At 40.7% G+C, this 21,343-nt stretch overlaps 1 protein-coding gene across 1 annotated transcript; it reads left to right on the plus strand.

Moving 5' to 3' along the window:
• Positions 1 to 1,121: 1,121 nt before the first annotated feature.
• Positions 1,122 to 21,076, plus strand: LOC134629543 (rho GDP-dissociation inhibitor 1-like). The gene is made up of 6 exons (XM_063476960.1): positions 1,122 to 1,229; positions 9,816 to 10,004; positions 10,730 to 10,813; positions 16,343 to 16,419; positions 17,451 to 17,514; positions 19,213 to 21,076. Exons 2-6 carry the CDS (start codon positions 9,818 to 9,820, stop codon positions 19,410 to 19,412), a joined length of 612 nt encoding a protein of 203 aa, XP_063333030.1. The 5' UTR covers positions 1,122 to 1,229; positions 9,816 to 9,817; the 3' UTR covers positions 19,413 to 21,076.
• Positions 21,077 to 21,343: the final 267 nt, after the last annotated feature.

Here is a 21,343-nt window from a genome sequence, read left to right on the forward strand (position 1 = left end):
TTTACTTCCCAGTAAAGCTTTTATTGCTGATTACAGAGCTGCTGTTTTGGACACTAGAAACACGTTTTCTCTCGCTCCACCTGAGCTCACCTTCTCTGTACCGGCTTCGCCAGCTGCTCTTCACAGCGTGTGTGTAAACTGCACGTGTCATCCTCACTGCTGCTGTTGTGTTATCAGTGTGTGTGGGGTTAACATTGTCAAACATTTTATTCAAACACTGCTCCTGAGTACTATTTCAGGTCTGTTTTTAAGTCGCAAATGTTTCACATTTCCATAGCGACAGTGGCGTGAGCCGTGCCTTAAACAGCATCAAAGCAAAAAATTTGTATTAAGAATTTTTTATAATCAAGTTATTCAAATTACTCGATAATTCATAGCCCTAACTGATATCTTTCAGCATCACACCGTGAAACTAATGTAGTCATGTTTTATCTTATAATTTTATAATAATTAAAAAAAAAAATCAAGACAAGACTTGTATTTCTTCATGTCTACACTACTGCAAAAGCCTTTTTACTTCCTGCACTCATTTTTGCATTTGTACACTGGCTTCCAGAATGTTATAGAATTGTAACTGATAATTAGTTTTAAGGCCACTGGCTTTACAACTTCTACATCTTTCAACTGCAGATATGCAATAATGCATTTCTCAAGATCCTCAGGGGGAGGCCTGTCCCTGCCTCACTGAAGACTAAGGGAACAGTGTTTGCAGTCAGTGCCCCGAGGCACTGGTCCTTGGTTATTAATAAATAATAATGACTTTTATTTTTGGCCATTACCAAAGAGACCAGGAAAAGGCCAGTAGGTTTTGTAAGAATTTGCCTCTGCGCACACAAAAGATTTTAAATCAGACAAACAAACATGTACTTCAAGGAGTTTTACAAGTAAGTATTACAAGTAAGTATTACAAGTAAGTATTAGAAGCAATCACAGTGTTTTTTTAATACACAGGTCAGTTTTGTTCCGTTATCCTCTGTACCTTTTATCACAGTACAAAGTGTGACAGCAGAGCGAAACTATCCCACTGAACCCAAAACTAAACACAAGCTTTTAAGCGCGTCGCCTACGTAGGGCGTGCGCGCCGCGGACCCGCTCCCGGGAACGTGACGCGCGGGCGGCGCACGGGGCGGCGCCGTCCCCTTGTTCGCCATACTTGCAGGAGATCCCAGAGAGCAACGAACGCACTTACTGCAAAGGCTCCTGAAAACACTACTGCATTTAATTTAAAGGTAAGCGTCTCCAGCTTCGAAGACAGCTTCTAACGCCCTCTCTAGAGCAACCATAACCGGCGCGCGTCCGTGAAGCCGCTCCGTTGTCGCGCCCGCTCCCGTCAGCTGATGATAACTTGTCATGCTAATGTTAGCTGCAGGCTCCGGTTAGCTCGGCTGAATTGTTCCCAGCGGTTAACGAGCTAGCCACTTGTCTCTCTCCTCAGTCCCACCCTGCGTGAGAGGGGGGGTCGGCGGCAGGAAAAGTTGAGCCACATTGTTCAGTATTAATGAGTTTAATCGTTCAGGCTAATGAACCAGTGGCGTGAGTAAACTGGCGTGCTGTCAAATGGAGGTTTGTTAGCCGGCTAATAATGACATATATTTACTATTTTATCACCATGGCAGCTGCGGTTCATCTGGGTTCTCTCGCGGATATTACATAATTGAGGAAAATTTGCAAAGATCAGTGATATTATCTTTAAAATAAACATGCGTTCATTAAATTTCATTGAAAGAGCTGTTTTGTATATAATTTAATTTAATGCAGGAAAAATAAATATAGGAAACTCTGAAAGTCTTTGTGTTTATATGCCTGCCTAAGGCAAACAATAGCACACTTTGACCAACGAACTATTAATTCTGTGTGTTAGTTAGAGATCAATACGTTAAAAAAGCCCCACAAAAAGAACAGTTACACTTTGTTTTTAATGTATGTTATTGTTACTCTGTTCATCTGGGATTAGATTTATCTAGATTACAAACGACAAAATGACAGTCAGACCTTCCAAGAACTAGTTTATGAACAAAAATGTATACGATTTAGAGATTACATGATATATTAGAGTCTTATTATTGTTTCTTATTATTTTATAAGTGAGCCTTTATATAGGTTTATATAGGTTCATTCTTCTGTCAGGTGTGTATAGAGTTTGAAATGATTTGATGATGAACCTAAATAATAAATAATCATCTGTTAGCCTCTATTACACTTTAACAAAACTTAAATTCTTTGGACATGGAGTTACTCATTAACAGGCTGCCCGTTATGAAGGTCAGATAGATGTAATGGCACTTTGGCGCCGGTTTGTTGACTTTTTACTTGTTGGCGTTAACATTTTCACAGCAGAGAAATAAACTCACGCCCCCACAGTGAAAGTCTTTCTTTTTTTTTAAAGCAGCAGACACAGCTACTCCCTTGGAGCATCTCATCCCCCCTCTTTGCTGTTCTTGAATGTAGCTGGATTCCCTTTCAGCTGTTAACAAACTGTTGGCTTGTGTATGGCGTGCATCATGGCTTAATTGAACATGAGTGTGCCGCCATTTCAATGATGTCGAATCGATACAGGACCTCAGATCTTCTCAGATCATACAAAAGGAAATGCTGCAACATTTGGAAATCATAAGACTTTCTGGAGATCTGGAGACTTTCAGTTTACCTGTTGTAGCATATTCACCTGACTGTGATGTGAGAAACTGTTTTGGTGACACGGTATAACTTTGATTTATTAAGTTAGCATAACCAGGAGGAAGCCAGTGACACTACTTTGGTTGAAAGAGGGCGCCATTTTTGTTTTTAATGTTTCATTTATACCTTGTTAACGACTACCTTAATGTGTTATAAAGCTCAATTTGATTTAATTTCTTTCTAACTGTACCAAATTTAATAATTCCCTGCTAAGCACGTATGAAGAGCCAGATATATCGCTCTTTACTGAATCTTTGCACTAAAGAGACTTAAAGTAGTCAAACAGCTAAGGTAGCAGTTAGTTTGTTTAACCCTTACCTGGTTTGTCTGCGCTGAGATTGGACCAATGAGAATCAGGTTGTTTTGACAGATGTGCTGAAATAGCATGCAGTTTTTATGCATTCTATGCGTAGACTGTTTCATAGACAGTCTGGCAGCTTGTGCAATATTAGATAAACACAGAAAACATTAAAAGCTTTAAAATGTGAGGCTGTTGTGGATGGTCCTAAAATATGGGAGAAACTGGGAAAAACAGGAGTGTTGACAGATTTGGTAAGGTGGGTGCGCAGTTAATGCAGGTCCCCATAATCATTCTCTCCTCAGTGCTACTATTGGTCCACTAACAGAACACATTTAGACTACTTAAAAACCCCAGTGGATGAAAAAAGAAAGAAATTCAATAAATGCAAAAGACGAATAACAAAATATAATTTAATATATTTTATAATTTCTCTTTGGCAAATAAATTACACATTAATAATACAAGGAGGTGAGTCTGTACTTCCAACTCTACAAAAGCTGTAAAGAAAGAAGTTGTCAGAAGATTTTTATTTTATAATAAATGGTTAGATAGTAGCAGCTATGAAGCTTGGTTCACATATATTTGCTCATTGTGTCCAGGTTGTTGGTTGCATTGGTGGATATGGCAGACGCTGGTTGCTTAGGTAACCCACTAATGTATTTACCACCCAGTGATAAATCAATCAGTGGTATAATTCGCTCACATTGGTAGTTGCTTAAGATGTTCACCTCAAAGCTGAGAAGAGTTTGGCTCACTTATTTTCGACTGCTCCTACAAGACATTTTATATTCCCAGTTTTTGTGTAGGTCAGGCTCAGATTTTTCTTATATGTTAGTATTTGAGGAAAATTATCCAGATTTATTGATTAATGCAAACCACTTGATTACATAAAATCCTCAATGGAACTTCTTTGCTTCAGTGCTTTGTAAGCACAAGCATGTCATCCACGTTTGTGACTAAAATAGACATGAAATAGTGACGTGGAGTATTAGAAGATTCAGGCCAGGTAGTTGCTACATTTCTCAACAAAAAGACTGAAAACAAAACAGCAGCTGTGGAGATGATGCTGTCACAGTTTAACATGGAGCCACAGTCTGTCTACAGACACGTGGTGAAAAGCGGGGAAGTGGCGCTGTTACCGAGAAAGTGAACTCAGCCGCAGTGAAAGAAAAACATGTTTCTCTGGTCCAAAACTATTAAAACCTTTCTGATAAACAGCTGGTGTGAGTCCTTCATCTATCCACATCAACAACCAGCGCAAACATGACGTAAAGCAAACTTTCAGCTCCTCGCATACGCCACCGTTTGCCTTACACAGAGAAAAATCCACGTTAAAGCTATAGAAGTTAGAATAAAAGCCTATTTATGCACATTAACGGTTAACTTAATTAATGAAACTGGCAGCAGCCCAGGGTGTACTAGACTAGATTTATTTTAAGGCTTTTGTAACATTGTTTTTCAGATTTAGATGAATATAAAACGTAAATAGTGTCATACACATTAAATTAAATTGTATTTATAGTTTAAAAAAAAAACAAATAAAAGGTTTTTTATTTTTTTTATCTTGCAGGTCAGTAAAACTATACATGGGGTCCATAAAACTTTAAAGCACTGACGTGGGGCTGTTAGTTTGGATAGTAAATTATTATTAACAGTAATTATTAACATGTAAGCCGTCGGCAGGTTCTGAACATGTTGTCACATCTGGATGCTTCTTTAAAAAGCAATTACAGACGGCATTAAACAGACAGACACATAAACACGCACACGGTCGCTGACTAACATGCACAAAAATGCATAACAAACATTAACCTTGACCATCGTTGATCCCTGACATCATCGTCCATGAGCAAAACATTGTTGTTTGCAGGGTATTGTTGTCGCCCTGCCGTGCGGGCAGGCAGTACGGACACCTAAGTTTGTGAATGCGATAACTCGAGAATGAGGCGACCTCGGAGCTTCAAATTATTACTATAGGTATTATCTATCTGCATATCTCAGTAAATTCAACCTGAAGGTCAGAGGTCAAATTTTCTGAAAATCTTGTGAATGCGATAACCTAAGAACAAGGCAACAAAGGGGTAGCACCAGTCGCCGGTAATTTAAATTATATTGCTGCTCAAAATTACAGCAGGCAGAAACCTCCATGTCTCTATTAAATTCTGTATTTATTTGTTACTAATGTTTGTGTGAGGCCGGCAGGGGTAAGAGTCTGGATTGGCTGTTGCCCTGCAGGTTGTTGTTCTTAGTGTTTGATACAAAAATAGATGAACCCAAAAGAACCCAAGACCAAACAGAGGATGTAAACGTTAGTGACACACTGCACTGATGAGGCTACAGGCTCCCGCATGCTTCCTCTGTTTGTGAAATTGAAGTTTCTTTAAGCTTCCCGTCCTGTTTGTGAGCCTGCTGAAGGTTGTGTGGGGCGAGTCTGTCAAACTGGGTTCTAGTCCACTAATGAAATGTCCTAATGTTAATATTTGGCATGACAGCACAAGGGGAGTCTTCTTAATATCACTTTTATTAACTTCTTACATCATGTCCTGTGAGAGCACGTGAAGTGTTGAAAGTGAAAACACACGAGGATACTTTTTTTTTTTTTTTTTACAATTCATAAAACATGGGATTTTTTTAGCTTTCTGCAAATAAAAGCACAAATATTATTATAACAATTTATTTAATTGTAAAATACATTTATCAGCTTGCCAGATATTACATTTTTAACTTTTTTCCTTGATTGTTTGCTCAAATGGAAAAGCTTGTGACAGGAGAACCGTAGTGCTTAAACGCATGCACGATAGTTCGTTTGAAAGGTAACTTCTACTTTCTGAAAATGTGACTGTTCCATATTTCAGACCTGTGCTAATCCCGTGAGGTATTGACGTTACAGGTGTCCTTATTCCTCATGAAAACATCTTCAGTTGTCCAAATGTAATCATATTAGGTTAAATAGAAATATTTTATCCTCACTTTGTGGAGAAAAAGCAGCTGAGCAGGCAGTGGTACATTTGTGCTTTTATTAATAAAAATACAAAGTGAATATCCTAAAATTTATTCACTTGACTTGTGTGGTTGACAGCTCACTCAAAGTGGAACTCAAGGTCAAAATCAGGGGTGGCCAATTTATTTTAGTTAGGTTACATTCAGCCCAGTATGAGCTAAAGTGGACAGTTGTAGATTGTTTCCCCTTTCTCTTAAATGTTGAATGGACTGGTACTCATATAGCACCTTTCTGCTTAATTTGTGCACTCAAAATGCCTCATTCACCTAATCACACACACACACATTCATACAGCACTTTTTATCTGACATGCGTGCACACACACACACACACACACACACACACACACACACACACATACACACCTTCTGACCTTCCGATGGATGCATCAGGGTCAACTCGAGGTTCGGTATCTTCAGCAGATGGACTGGAGGAAATCAATCCACTGACCTTCTGATTAAACAGAGCCTCAGTGTAACAAAGTTTAAGTACACATTTATTGAACCATCCAACCATCAGTTATAAAACTGAGCTGAAGAAAAATAACACATCAGTTTTCCACATTATGAAAAAAACTGCTGACTGCCCATCAGCACGGCTCTTTAGGCTCACACTTTGCGTAAAACTGTGTCAGTATGATCACTTTCTGTGTTGCCCGATTGACCAAACTTTGGAGAATAAAGTAAATTGAGATTTTCCTACAGTTAAAGTGAAGGTGAGGGTGGGGTTTGTCACTGATGACTTTGACCTTAGAGGGCAGAACAGCGGCAACACACGTACATTAAAAAGAGGATGAAATGAAAGCTGAAGATAAACAACTAGAGCTTTAAATCTGGCAGATTTCATGTAAACTTTGCTGCAGGCTGACAGCAGCCAGTCTCTCTTTATAGCAGCAGGGTAAGTCTAAAGAGGGGTACTTAACGTAAAGGGGTAGTTTACTCCACTGCACACATTTTTTATTTTTTTTAAATATATAATATTTAAATCTACTAATAAATTATTATATGGTCTCACAGAATAAGATAGCAGTATATAAAGGGATTAAATTAGCCTTTTGTGAGACAATAAAATATACAAGCTACCAGTAAAAGACTGATGTACTTGCCCAGGTGGTCAGTGGGAAAAAATATTTAGCTTTTGGAAGAATATCGTAACAGGGAGACCATGCAAACCAAAAATATAAATAAAAAGCAAAGAGTTAATGCCAGGAGTTTCACTCCTCGTCGAGTAACCGTGATCTAAATTTTACCTCAGTTTAATCTGCAATTTAGTTATGCAAAACATGAACTCAGATGAAGATTGCATTAAACAAACAGTGTTGTTGTTGTTTTTTTAAATTACTGTACATGGCTCTAATAATGCATTTTATTTTTATTGAGTGGAAGGTATATCTGAAGTCACAACATGAACTTGACCTCAGTAAAATAAAAGTTTGGTGTTTAAAGGCTCTGCTTGATAAAGGAGAATTTGTGCAACCAGCAGCTAATAATCACATTTTGCAGATGTTCTTGAAGTCTTACTTTAGTCACACGTTTTTGGTTCCTTCAGGTTCAAGAAATTGTGTATATATAATGGTGCATTTGTAAGGAATAGAAAAGAGGAAAATTTGAGCAGGATTTTGGCTCCTGCTCAGGCATGTTTATGGCTGCGGCTCCTCGCATAGTTCACGTCTGTGCTGCTTATAGACATTTCTATGATGCCTGCTAGTTTAGGCAGTTCATAAGAGAAGAGAGAGGTATGGAGACAAACTCAAACTTACGATTTGTATCACAAAAATCACTAATCACTAAAATAATTTGGGACATTTGCATTATCCACAGTTCTTTTCAAACTTCCAGTCTTTTAGTTACAGCCACAGTTTACACAGTGTTGCATCTGAGGGTGGAGACTCGAAGCATTTAATCCATCTGTTGCTGCTGAAATGTAAACGAATGTCATGGAGGTATTAAACACTGCTGGCTGAGCACTGCTGGGTGGAGATGGAGGTACAATTAGTTCACAGCTACGTTTGCTGTATTGTTGAACTAACTGAAGCAGATTACAGTGATGTTGACTTAGCAGTTAATTTTTTTTTATCAGTTGTGAAAAATGTGTAAAGTCCAGCCTAGTTAAATATCACCTAATAAATAAGAACGGATTATAAAAAAATCAAGAGTATAGTGACTAAAACGATCATGGTGCATATTGACATTATTTCACTAACTTTTATAGTCAGAGGAAACACATCGGCTCTGTTTTGATCCTTTTCCTGTACAGCAGTGAGCTTTCGCCCCTCCCTGAAAGCTCGGACTCACTCGTGTTCATCTTTGACCAAGATGACGGAAAAACCTGGTCTGTCTGGAAGGAGAAAAACTAACAAATTTCCATAGGCGAACATGTTCTAGAAGAAAGACAAATGAGTACACCTGCCAGCATCCCTCACCCAAACTCTTAACTGTTTTCTATCACTGTCTTTGTGGCTGTTAATGCAGGGCTTCTGAGGTGGGCAGGTCCAATATCTACCACAAACATCCTGCAGTAGAGGCTGCAGGCTGGCAGGGACCAGAAGTTTCCCTTAAGAGTACTCCCTATGTCATAACCATAACCTGTCCTCCACCACAGCTGTGTACCCCTTTATTTCTTACATTTATCTATTTATTAAATAAAACATTTTATTGAAATTGTACATAAATCCTAAGAAAATCCCCTGTAAAATATTATAAGTTCAGTAAATACATCTTGTTTCTTAAATTCTCCTCCTATGTCTCCGAAACACCTCTCGAAGTTGGAGTTGTCCAGGAGGCGTCCTGTTCAGATGCCCGGACCACCTCAAATGGCTCCATTCATGCGCTTGACATTCTTTTAAATGTCTAGTCTAGGCATGGATGTTTTTTGCCATAATGGAGCAGCCCTGTGAAGCAGTAGAGTCACTGCATCTGAGCAAAGAGAGTTTACGTCCTGAATTCTCTCTGCTGGTTTTTCCACATTACTGAGAGTTCGTTGTGTGCAGAGCTGCTCTTTAGGTTTTTTAAAAAATGCTCCTGTAATTATTTACAACATCAAAGTGGCTGCTCTTAAGTGATTAAAGATAAACAACCAGCACTAAAGTGTAATTGTAAGCAATGTATGGTAGACTGCCAGTGGTGCATTCAGGCCCTGTGTTTTTTTCTCTTTTGCTGTGGGTGGGAGTGGGGGCTTTAATGTGAGCTTTAAGACTCTCGGTCCAAGCACAGCTCTTCCTGCTTTTGTTACACTGTGCGTTTGAGCAGTGGAAATTTTTTTGGCATTAGCCTCCTTAAAACGGGAACACAGTTAGTTTCTGTGCAAATGAAACACAAACCCATTGTCTCTGCATCAGATTAACTTGATCAACTTGCTTTCCTGACATAAATGAGAAGGTTTCCTTATTTGGAGGTTTATGAGGACAAAAGAAATGTTATTCCTTGTTCTTGTTATCCTTGACAATCTTCCCTGATAACATCACTGAGAAAAACAAATATACACGACATCTGCGGTGTACACTGTTGTGAAGCTGTTGCTTGGATGAATGTAATAGAGGTGAAAAAGACCAGACTCATGTCTGCCATGCCAGGGGAACACAGTTGTTTTCATATGACCTAAATAACTGCATCATGGGATGCTTGACACCTCGTTCATGACTCTCCTCTCATTATTACTACTTCAAAGAAATGAGATTAGATGACATAAAATGCTAAACACAGCAGAGTTTGTCTTTTTGTTTACAACAAAACACTTGGCTCCCCAAGAGACAAGTGTTAGTAAGAATATAGGACGTCTGCCCACCTGCTTTCTTTCTATGCTCACTATACCGTCACTCACATTTTTTCCCCTCTCCAGACATGGCTGACGATGACGTGACTACGGAGCAGCTAGCAGCTATCGCCGCTGAAAATGAAGAGCCAGAGCCAGTGAACTACAAACCTCCAGCCCAGAAGTCAGTGAAGGAGATCCATGAGCTGGATAAGGATGACGAAAGCCTACGCAAATATAAGGAAGCCCTGCTTGGCCCTGGGATCTCTGAGGCTGGTAATACACTGTGTGTGTGTGTGTGTGTGTGTGTGTGTGTGTAACGGTTCTGCAAAACCACAGTTCAAATTATACCTCGGTTTTTCTTTAGAAGTGATTAATTAAAAACAGAAAAAATATGTTTATTTGATTTAATGATAAACAAAGTCCATTACTCTGATGTGTTTCTTGTTCACTGCTTCAACAATACATAAGAGGTCCCTGTAGGTATCACAGTGCAGGAAGATGGTGCTGTGTTACCATAAAGCAGATGTTTTTATTATTTTCGGTTTGTCATTGAACTGTTACACCCCATTTGATGCATTGTGCATTTTATTAAAAAAACCAGGACTAAGCTGGAGTTGTATGTCTTTATAGTAACCTGTGACCTAGTCAAACACTGATGATCCGTACGCTTCCTGCTGTGAGGAGAAAAGTTTGAATTGTTGACTGAGAACAAACTGAAGAGTAATTAATGCAGAATCTGTCCCAACTACAGCAGCCTGTCCTGATTTCAGCTCCCCTGAGTTCAAACACTTCAAACTCGTAGCTGATTTTTACATCACATGCAGACCTCCTATAAATGTCTGGGTTAAGCAGACTGCATGTGAAAATGACTTTTATTTATCCTTAAAGACATTTTAAAGTTATGAATATAAACTGTGGAGCAGCCAGCAGTAATCTGGGTAGTATGAAAACGTTGCTATGTCTGTACTGAATCACCTGTTTCTTTGATCCTGTCTCAGATCCCAATGTTCCCAACGTCCAGGTGATCCGGATGAGTTTGGTCTGTGATAGTGCTCCTGATCCACTGGTCCTGGACCTCTGTGGTGAGTCTGTGTTCAGGCAGAAATCAAGTAGAAGTTTCTGATTGAACCCCAACATTCAGTGTTTGATAACTAATGGCGCCATATTGGAACTGTTGTTCCTACAGGTTTCCGTAGACCAGGGGTCGGCCGCACGCGGCTCTTTAGTCCTTATAGTGCGGCTCCGCGTGGTTTGGGAAAATAAATTAGAAGTATTTAGCTGAAGTATATTTTATTTATGTTAGTCCTTTTTTAACTTGTAGTTCTAAATTGGAAGATTATTGTGATATTGAAATATAAAAATAAAATTCTATTATTTTTTCATCGCTCAAATTAAGCGTCACACTCGCGGAAGCCGGTATACCCGCTGAAACGCCGTGCATTTATCGAGACTTTCAACCCCAGGTAGGCCAATTATGGATCTTCGGATTCACATTATGTCAGCGGCTGTTCTCCACCGTGAACTATGTTAAAAACAAACACCGCTCACGCCTCACAGATGACAGCTTACAGTCCTGCGTAAAGATGAAAGTGACTTCGTACAGCCCCGATTTGCAGACGCTGTGCGCATATGGGATAGGCGCAGAGGTTCAGGAGTCCCATTGTAAACATATCACGGCAGACCCGACGATGTTTCCATGAACACGCTTTTCAGCATCTCTTTATTGACCACTTTACACACACGGTTGCTGTACGCATACAACCGGCTGTAGCTTTTCAGCTCACAGCCCGACACACACCAACACAACAGCATAGAGAGCACAGACGTTAAGGCGGTGGGGCCTGATTGCGGGTGCCGCTCAGGTGCGTCCGCCTCCCCTGCAGCAGCGCTGCAGACCACGCCCCGCCACACACATTAACCAAGTAAAATACATATTTAAGCAGAATTTTGCAAATATCTATTTTTCATTTTTTAGCAGCATAGTGCTTTTTTTCCAATTACTTTTTAAAAGTCAGGTCAAGGCTCCAAAAGCCCAAAGGCGATATGAGGGTGGCGGCTCACAACAGTTTTTGTTTGCTACATGGATCATTTTAGTTCAGCTGGGTGTCTTTCCTTTTGTTGTATTTCTTTAAGAGTTCAAAATGTGTTAATTACATAAATAAAATGTAACTTTCTCTGTAGCACTTCATGGATTTCATAAGCAACACACCTTAGTTGTTCACACAAAGCATAAAGGTAAAAAACCATATCTACAGTGTTATCTTCATTTTAGATGTCAAAAAGTATTTGCGGCTCCCAGTGTTTTCTTTTGCGTGGAAACCAGGTCCAAATGGCTCTTTGGCTCTTAAAGGTTGCTGACCCCTGCCGTAGGGGAACCTGGGGAAGGATTATTAATAAGTGGCCCGCAGTTATGTTTGTCTCTGGGTTTGTCTCTTCTGGTCCACTGCTTTAGGTTTTCAGTTGTTTGCTATTTCCCAGCTGCCTGGGCACCTTCTTCATACCCTTGTGCACCTGCTGCAGAGGCAGGCTGGCAGGGATCGTGGTTGGCAATGTGAAAAAAACATTTGTGTGTGTGACTCAAGGAGTACCTGGATAACTCGGTGTCCCGCCAGCATCTCCACCTCAGTTATTTTTTCAATTTTTATTTTGTTTAAAGTTAGAGGAATCTGCTGATGAGTTCAGTATATGCAAGATATTTTCAAGTTTCTTGAGTAACCACACCAAAATAATTGTAAATATGAGAGGATATAATTGAGCATCCTAGAGTTCATTCAGAGTGCTGAGCTCACCTGTGAAGCAAACTGCTGAGACAAACTCACAAACAAATAGGGGTGGGGTGAAAAATCTATACTGGATAGTATCGCGATATTTTGTATCATGTTGTGGTATTGTATCAATACAGGGACACCAAATATCGATGTTTTATTAAATAAAAAATACGGTAATCTGGGGTTACTACGAATACATTATTGTTGCCTTATTGTAAAATCGACCCGTAACCATAACAGTTAATAAGAGAGACAAAATTAATATCAAGCAGGTTCTTTGAGTTCGTGTTATTGGTGCAGCCGTCCAACGGTCCCAGTTTCACATGTTGCCCCTTGGGAAAATTAATTTCCCGGCTCCCATCTATAAAATAAATAAAATGCCTTTTTTCTCTCATGGGCCAGTAAATCTCCTTCAGTGGTGGTGGTGGGGGACTCCATTATTTTCTTTCAAATCATTTTCATCCTGTTTCATAGCTCTCAGAAGTGTTTGTCCTGCACCCCCAGTACAGACTCTGCCTATTATAATTCCATCCAGCAGCACTTACTCTGTGAAGGTCTGAATCTGCTACTAATAAGATTTACCGACACATCCCAGATGCAGAGAGAAATGGACAAACTACAGCAACTGGATTTAGTTTTTAAATTCGTGGCACTAATTTAAAAGTTAATGCAAAATATTCCAGAGTTTTATAATCTTGTAAGTCTGAACTGCATCTTCTCACTCCTCTGGAGCAGCTTTGGGCCCAGCTGGCCTAGATTTGGATCAGTCCAGGACATTTTGTCCTGTTCCTCGTTGCAGCTTTTACTGCTTTCTCAGATAAAGTTGTGACTGTCCACTCGGTAAATAAAGGCGCAATAGTCCAGTGTGACTGATTGTGACTTTTTCAAAAATCCTGCCATTAATTCTAGTTTAAAGTCACAGATAGCCCTCAGATATGCCCATGTGTCTGTCCTTAAAGCTGAATATTGTCAGGCTTAAGAAATACTCTGTCATGAATTTAACTCTGTTAAGGCAAACCCCCCAGGAGACGTTAAAAAGAATTGTCCCCATTGTGTTTGTATTTGGAGATAAAACATGTTTTGTTTTTCAATAAAAAGTCCCTGAAACTAATATTTTTAAGATATTTCATGGCACAGTCATTTCTCCTCTTATGCAAGGAACCAAAACGTTTAATAAGGTTGATGATAAAACGCGCCCTCACAGTTTCGGGTTCAAATGACTTACAAATTGGCCCAAAAAGACTCTTACTTCTGTGATCACAGAGACTGTGATAAAAAGAAGCTTGCAGGATGAAGAAGGAAAAGCAGAAGAAGCAAAGATTAGTTCAGGAGCAGGAAATAAAACTGGAACAATAACTTTCTGAACTTTAAAATATTTCTTAGTTTCTGCAGAAGTTTGAGTCTGTTTGGGCTCACTTCCTTCTTTGTTGTTGGTTTCTTGTGAAGCTTGGATTTAAGAGGACTCAAAGGAAGAGGAGGACACACTCTACTCAGCAAGAAAATACTAGAAACAGCTCAGTTTAAAAGCCTTTTTTTAGAGGCCTGGGAACAACAGGGCAGCAACGGTCAGCATGGCAGTCAGCTCCCACGGGGAATGCCAGATGATTTTAGTGTCCTGAGGACTCACTGATTGTAGGAAACAAAGGGAGGGATGTAAATATATCACGCGGGGCGGCGTGATTAAGGCAAAAAACTGAAACTGTTATAATCTGGATTATTTAAGAGTGTAATTAAAAAACAAACAAACAAGAAATTACTGAACTTCCCAAAAAAACATTTTACAGAGGTTTTCCTTTAAATTCAGATATAATTAAATTAGTGGTTTACGGATTAGTGGGTGATTTTAAGCAGTACCAATCAGAAGGTCAGTTATTAAGTTGCCAGTTGATGTAGTGTCCTTGAGCACGATACTGAGCCTCATATATGCGTTTGATTCAGGTGTTGGATTGTGTTTTGCTCGACAGGCTTGTAGCTTAGAAGTATGACAACTAATAACTTTACTTTCTCTAGACCAAAAGCTTTCCTTGTCCAAAAATGTCTCCTGTGTCTCCTCTTCTCTTAATCACTTATGTTCTGCACATTTTTAATCTTAGCTTTGTTTTCTGTACTAGAGTAACAGTAGAACAGGATAGAGGAGGACAGCACAGAGACACAGAGTGTATACAGGAAAAAAGCACGTTTGTTAAGACATTAGGACACTTCCATCTAGAGAAGTGATCCAGTGTAACTTGTGCTTTTAACAAGACTCTCTGTTAGTAGTAGATGGTGTTTTCGCCATGAACTGTTCGCCAGTGTATGCTCTGCTAAGGGAGGCAATAAAGGAAGCACCGAAGCAGCTTTCCTCAGTATTTAGATCATTTGAAGAGCTCCCATCGTGGTTTCCATGTAAATGCTTTCAGGCCATGTCACTCTGTGGGGAACATTGCTAACAACATCTGACTAGTCAGCTGCTGGGTCTGTGCTTTCAGGAAGGGGTAGATAACAAAAGAAGGTGCTACTGTAAAGGTAAAAGGTGCACATCGTTTAAAACAGAAGACAAGATGCTTTGGTGACGTTTTCATCCTGTTTTGGTGAAACAGCCTGACGTCTCTAATTAAAAGCAGTTTTAAATTGTTTATGGTCGATTAACCTCCAAGTTTGATCCACTCGTTACAGTCACAGTCAGCAGCTCGGTACTAAAATCTAAGGTCATACACTGTTTTATTTCCAGCTTGCCAGAATGTAAACTAGATGTAAAATAAAAGCTTAGAGGCTAAAGTGGGAGCTCACTGTATGCAGCAGTATGCGAGTCCTCAGAATAGAAGCAGCTCAGTTTGTACTCGTGAGCTTTATCTCACGATTGTGATCTAAAAGAGACGATCTGCATTATAATTAACACCTACTTATCTCACAGTAATGTTTGTGTAGAGGTCTACAGAGTGAAACGATGTTAGTGGATGTTTACAGGAGCTACGATAACATGTGTTCAGTGACTCTTTAAGATTGAAACATGAGGGTAAAGACATGTGTGCTTTGCTCCTGGATTCTCACAGCGTCACAAGTACTTTGGTGGTAACTGTGCACTCAGTACAGCTGTGCTGTGAAATATCAACATTGTGTCAGTTAATAAAAACGCAGTATTTTAGATAATTGTGTAATTTTACCTTTTTGATTTTATATGATTTATTGATTTTTACACCTTCATGCATTTGTGTTTTAAATTTATTTTTAATTTCATTTTTGCCAAAAGAGACAATAACAAATAAACAAAGTCACTGTGAAGTGAAATCTGATGTCCTAACAGCTCTGTGCCCTGCAGCCTGTCTAGCTCTCACTTTTTACCAGCTTTTATATGCAAATCTTTTACTTACTAATTTATGTGTGAGAAATCATATTCAGCTGCCTCTCCAGTAAGTCTCATCTTGGACTGCAGCTGATGACGTGGTATTGTTCTCCTCTGCTGCCTTTGTGAGGTCAGCATAGCGCCACCTGCTGCATGTCAAGCTCACGTCGGATCTCCACAGCAGAGGGAGGGCTGCTGTCGACAGCTACAATCCAAGATGTTCAAGTTCCCCCATCTGCATGACCTGTGGGTCGCTGTTGGGGAAGCAGCTTAATGAAATTCAAGACCATAATAATAGTAACAGCAGCCTGGCCAAAGAGCCAGGACACGACACAGGAAGGGTCGCGGCTAAGCAGGTTAGCGAAGTTAGCGAAGACTGATCAGCGTGAGAGTGAGAGGATTGCATGAATGAATGAATCGATGGCACTAGTCCATATAACAGATAGAAATTAAAAAATGCTGAAGTGAACTGTCACTGAAGTTTGGACCTTATATTGATTTGTCTGTGTTGTTGCTCACAGGAGACCTGGAAGCCTTTAAGAAGCAGGCCTTTGTCCTGAAGGAGGGAGTCGAATACAGAATAAAGATCAGCTTTAAGGTGAGAGCTGCTGGTCTGTTTAAGAAATGAGTGCATCTGTCCTTGTTATCTGCAGAGCATGTTAAAATACGGCTATTCCACTGATAGTGATGTTTTCAAATCTGTGAAGTTTGGGTCACTGGACAGGACTCGACAGCCATCCTCTAAGGCACATTTTACAGAAATATTGTTGGCACAGGAGCTCAATGTTGGCAGATTGCTGCTCAGTGAGGCTTTGATATTAAAAAACATTTATTTCCTGCCATTAACTATAGGAAATATTGCTCACTTCCTCTGAATCCACTGAGTGTAATGTGGGCTCAGACGATGTAGATAGCAACAAAAAGACAAGAGACACTCATTGTTATTTATCTGGAACCACATCACAATTACAAAGCAGGTTTTAGAGCCATCTGTAGCCACTCAATAACAAAAAATACAAAATCTCAAAGTAATTGGTGTCAGGTCATCTGTGCTCTCATTAAAACATTAGTCGGTAGCAGGAGAATTGTAGTAGATGCTCACAGGATGAAAAGAGGCTTTTTATCAGCTTAAAAAACAGTTTTCAGCTAAAAGCATGTTGGGAATCACCTTTTTGGTGCAGAAATGGTATTTTATGCCTGTCAGACTGTGTTATCCTTGTCATTTTAATAGTTTCATAGAAGAAATGGGACCAAATTCTGTTTCTGTGAGAGGCAGCCAATAACGAGTTGATGTTATATTTATACACAATGTTGGTTCACCCTCAAGTTAGGTGCATTTTTAGGCTTGAATTATTCACAGTTCAGGGTTAATTAGTTTAACAGAAAATAAACATTTCTCTGAAAAAGGTCATGTCCAGAGACTGAAAATGAAAAGCAGCCAATGTCCAAAAACCACTTTCTTCAGAAAGCCTCAAGAACTTTTGATCAAATCAGAAGAAAGTCTGGCTCCTTGGAAGCAACGTTTAAACAAATGAGGGCCAGCTTAAGACTTTTGCACAGTGCCATAGACTTTCCAAAACTGATCTGTCTTACGGTCACATGTCTGATGCAATGTCTTTGTGTCCTCAGGTGAACAGGGAGATCGTGTCGGGGCTGAAGTACGTGCAGCAGACGTTCAGGAAAGGAATGAAGAGTGAGTGAAAAACGTCTCTACAGACACAGTTCCTCTGAAGATCAGCGCTACTGGTTGGATGCAGCTCCTGCATGTAAAGCTGATCATGTGCTAACAGCCAAACAGCAGCCTACAACAACCAGAGGCTCATTAGCTGTGCTGCTAATCAGTCTTTTTATATACAAGCATGCACAGCTGCTACTTTGCTAAATGAGCTGTTAATGTCAGTTTGGGGCTGATTATCTAGCCAGCCGCTGATGTTGAATCAGTGTTTTTCCTGGATCAAAAAGGCTCTTTTGGAGCGAGCTGGAAATGAGCCTGTTTAACAGATAATTGTATTATAAAGCTGGGAGTTTTACTTTGGCTCTTTGTTTAAAAAAAATCCTGTCTATCCTTGGCGCGTTAGCTACAGTTACAGCACATTTGTTTACGTTCAAACACGTACAGGCCTCAGTCTCACAGTCACCCCTCACACAACTTAAATGTTTCTCTTTATCAGTAAATTTAAAAGTTTTTTCCTTACAATGAAACAGATAAAAGAGTGCTTAAGCACACAGAGGGGATACTGAGTCACAGAGTAATGGGTAATACTGAGTAACCACAGATGTAACAGCAGCTCTGAATTAAGGCGAGTGAAAGTGGATAAGATGTCTCATGTCTCAACAACACTGTTACAAGCTGAACAAACAATGAAGCAACAATCCTGAGACCTCCTGTGATCCAGAGCTTCTTCAGGGCCTGAAGCTTTATAAGTTATTGAAAACAGCCTCTCACAAAATACTACTTTTTTAAGTATTATTTGAACATTTTTGTCTTTATTGGATGGTGGAGCAGTGAAGAGTGAGGAGTGAGAGTGAGGAGAGACACAGCTGCTGGGACTGCTGCACTCGCCTGCTTACCTACTGAGCTAAAGCAGCTAACTCACTCTCTTTTTAAAGCCTATGTTTGTGTTTTGCATGTTTAGCTTCTTTTCAAAAAAAATATTTCATTGGATTTTTATTTTAATAAAAATTTAAGGGAATCACAGAATGACTCAAAGTCAGTGCAGTTAGACTGTTGTGAATCTATTTCACCTTTTTTGGTGTAAATTGAAGTGACAGCAGGTTCACAGGAGAGGCAACAAGAGCACTCCCCAAAATAAGAATGAGCTGCTCCCTGCAGCCCATTCAATTTCAGTCTAGCTCCTCCAGGATGGCACATCCACACGAAGGTTTTCCAGATCAAGAGTGTGGAGGCGATAGCGGGTATCTGCTCGTTTCTGTGAGGAGGAACGGGAGTGTTGCTGTTTCTGACACACGAGTATCTCGCTGGTTGTTGTTTTGCAGAGCTCTAGCAGTGCTGCTCTTACTCCCCCTCATACAGACGAGCATTCCTGCTGCTGGGCTGACGTCCAGCTCTCCTCTCTTAATATCTCCATCTCCTGCTGTGCAGTGAAACCTAGTGACAGCCCATCACAGTGATTAAGTTGTATAAATTATAGAAGTTATAGAAAACTTTTATAATTATATATCCATGTATATTTAAAAATTTAACGTCCTATAAAGCTGTTATTTTATTTTTTTTGCGGTAACTGACTCCTCGCAGCCACCTGCAGTGTCTTCATGGCCCACATGTTGGTAATTACCAGGCTGTGAACACCTGCGTTGTTCACAGTCTGAGCTGAGCGTTGGCGTGTAAATGTGATGTAAAGATCTAACGTTTCCTCTCGTTTGTCGACAGTTGACAAGTCAGACTACATGGTGGGCAGCTATGGGCCGCGTGGTACTGAATACGACTTCCTGACCACGGTGGAGGAGGCGCCCAAGGGCCTGCTGGCCCGCGGCAACTACGTCATCAAATCCAAGTTCACTGACGACGACAAGCACGACCACCTGTCCTGGGAGTGGAACCTGAACATCAAGAAAGACTGGAAAGACTAAAAGAGGCCTTTGTGTTTGGAGCTGGGGGTGTAGGGGGGGCCGCAAGGGATTCCCTCAGCCCCTCCCCTCCTCCTCCATCTTCCTCCTCATCCTCCTCCCATCCCTGCCACGTCCACCGCCATTTCTGCCTTCTTTGTTTTTGTCGTGCATTTCATGCTCTCATGCCTTATCTCACGCCCCGCTCTGTCAGCACCAGTAGCAGCAGCAGTAGCAGCAACCTAACCCCCCATCTGTCCGTCCATCACCTCCCTTCCTGCTCAACGTTTCATTGGTTGCGCACGAGCCCACCTCTGTCCATGCACTCACGCGCCCCACCGAGCTGTGCCAAGTAGCACCTTACTCCTACGCCCACCGCCCTCCTCTGCTTCCTGTTTTTGCCCCCGGTTTTTCACTGCTTTAAGAGATTAAGTCCTGCCCTCCACCTCCCCCGAAAAGGTGTCTTCCTCTCTCAGTATAAGTACATGTGGAAAAGCAACTGTACAATCAACTTTTGTTTGCCTTTTTTATATAATGGTATCAATGGTTGTGTAATGTGATTGTATTCACACCACAGTTAATCAGCTGTTCTTAGCACCACCCCCCAGCATCCACCTCCCCGTCTGCCCGCTTGCCAACCGCTCCACGCTCGTTTTGCTCACCCACTCGCTCGCTGTCTTTTGATATGATTACCAGTACCTGCCTTGAAAGAAAAACAAAACGAAACACATTCATTCAGAGCTGCTCTACGCCGCCTCTTTCTTCCCTAAATGTACTCGCACACTCCCCGTCAGATGGGAGGCGTGGCCAAAGTGAACAAGGGAGTGGAAAGTATAAAAAGTAGCTGCCTTACGTATCGATTAATTTTTCTTTAGCATGCCTTGTGTGCACGAGCAGCGCTCGCGATCAAGTAGTCTGTATACGAAGGGCTCGCTCTCGCTACCAACGAATAACCACCTGTAGCCCTGTTGTAGTGGAGACTGTTTATACAGGTTACTGAATGGCAGCTCTGCACACGCCCACTGCCCCCTCCACGCTAAACGCTTCCTGTAATCGGAGGGAACTGAATGTTAACAATTGGAGAAATTTTAATCTGGCACTCTTGCTTCTTTTAGCCAAGAGGCCTTAGCACCAACTACGATCACGTGGAGAACAACGGTAAAAACATTTTTAGATCCCCCCCCACTTTGCCTTAATGTTTGCCCCGTCCCCCTCCCCGCCGAAGCCCGCTCTCGTTCGTTCAGATCGCTTCATAGGTTGCAGTCAGGAGATCCCAGGTGTGGAGGAGGCTGAGCCAGGCGCCGTCTGCTGCTGCCGCCACTGCCGGAGACCTCGGCGGCGTCTGGTCTCACCCACAGACAGAGGAAAACTGACATGAACAGTCAGGTGACACTACCAGAGAAAACACATGCTCGCTATTTAAATGAAGAATGAAGGTTTTAAAAACATGACTGACCAGTGACATTAAATATGAAGCAAACTCGTACTGTACCGAAACACATGGATGTAAAGCTTCTGTTTGTTCCTTCCTCATCCTCTTCTTCTGATGATAATTATGAATTCCTGCTCCATACATTCCTTCACATTGTACAGTTTCTATGAAAACGCTGGCATGCTGGTGGGGTTGTATATTCTATCATCATTTGTGGTTGCTCTTCTCGGTCAATAAAGATTTTGCTCAACCTGGCCTCTGACGTTCTGGTGTTTTGCAAATAAAGCTTTTTGTGAATAAATTCCACTCAGGCTGTGAAAGTCACAGCCTGAGTGGAGCTGCAGGCAAAGTAGCTCTGAAATACTGCTGGTAGAGCCCGGCTGATATTTTTTTTTCATACTGGTAACATTTGGTCATTTTAAAATCTGATATGTTGGTGCAAAACAAATTTATTTTACTAAAATTATTTATCTGTAGTCCTTACAAAGTGATGTTGATTACTTGTGTATGCACTGTGTTCGGA

This window comes from Pelmatolapia mariae, linkage group LG6 (assembly GCF_036321145.2).
Source record: "Pelmatolapia mariae isolate MD_Pm_ZW linkage group LG6, Pm_UMD_F_2, whole genome shotgun sequence".
In the NCBI taxonomy this organism is placed as follows: Eukaryota; Metazoa; Chordata; class Actinopteri; order Cichliformes; family Cichlidae; genus Pelmatolapia; species Pelmatolapia mariae.

Bases quoted from the DNA above. Each gene is read 5' to 3' on its own strand.
- LOC134629543 (XM_063476960.1), top strand. From the start codon at position 9,818: ATGGCTGACGATGACGTGACTACGGAGCAGCTAGCAGCTATCGCCGCT. The intron at 10,814-16,342 runs GTGAGTCTGTGT...TGTTGCTCACAG, and splicing joins ACTGGTCCTGGACCTCTGTG to GAGACCTGGAAGCCTTTAAG. The intron at 17,515-19,212 runs GTGAGTGAAAAA...GTTTGTCGACAG, and splicing joins GTTCAGGAAAGGAATGAAGA to TTGACAAGTCAGACTACATG.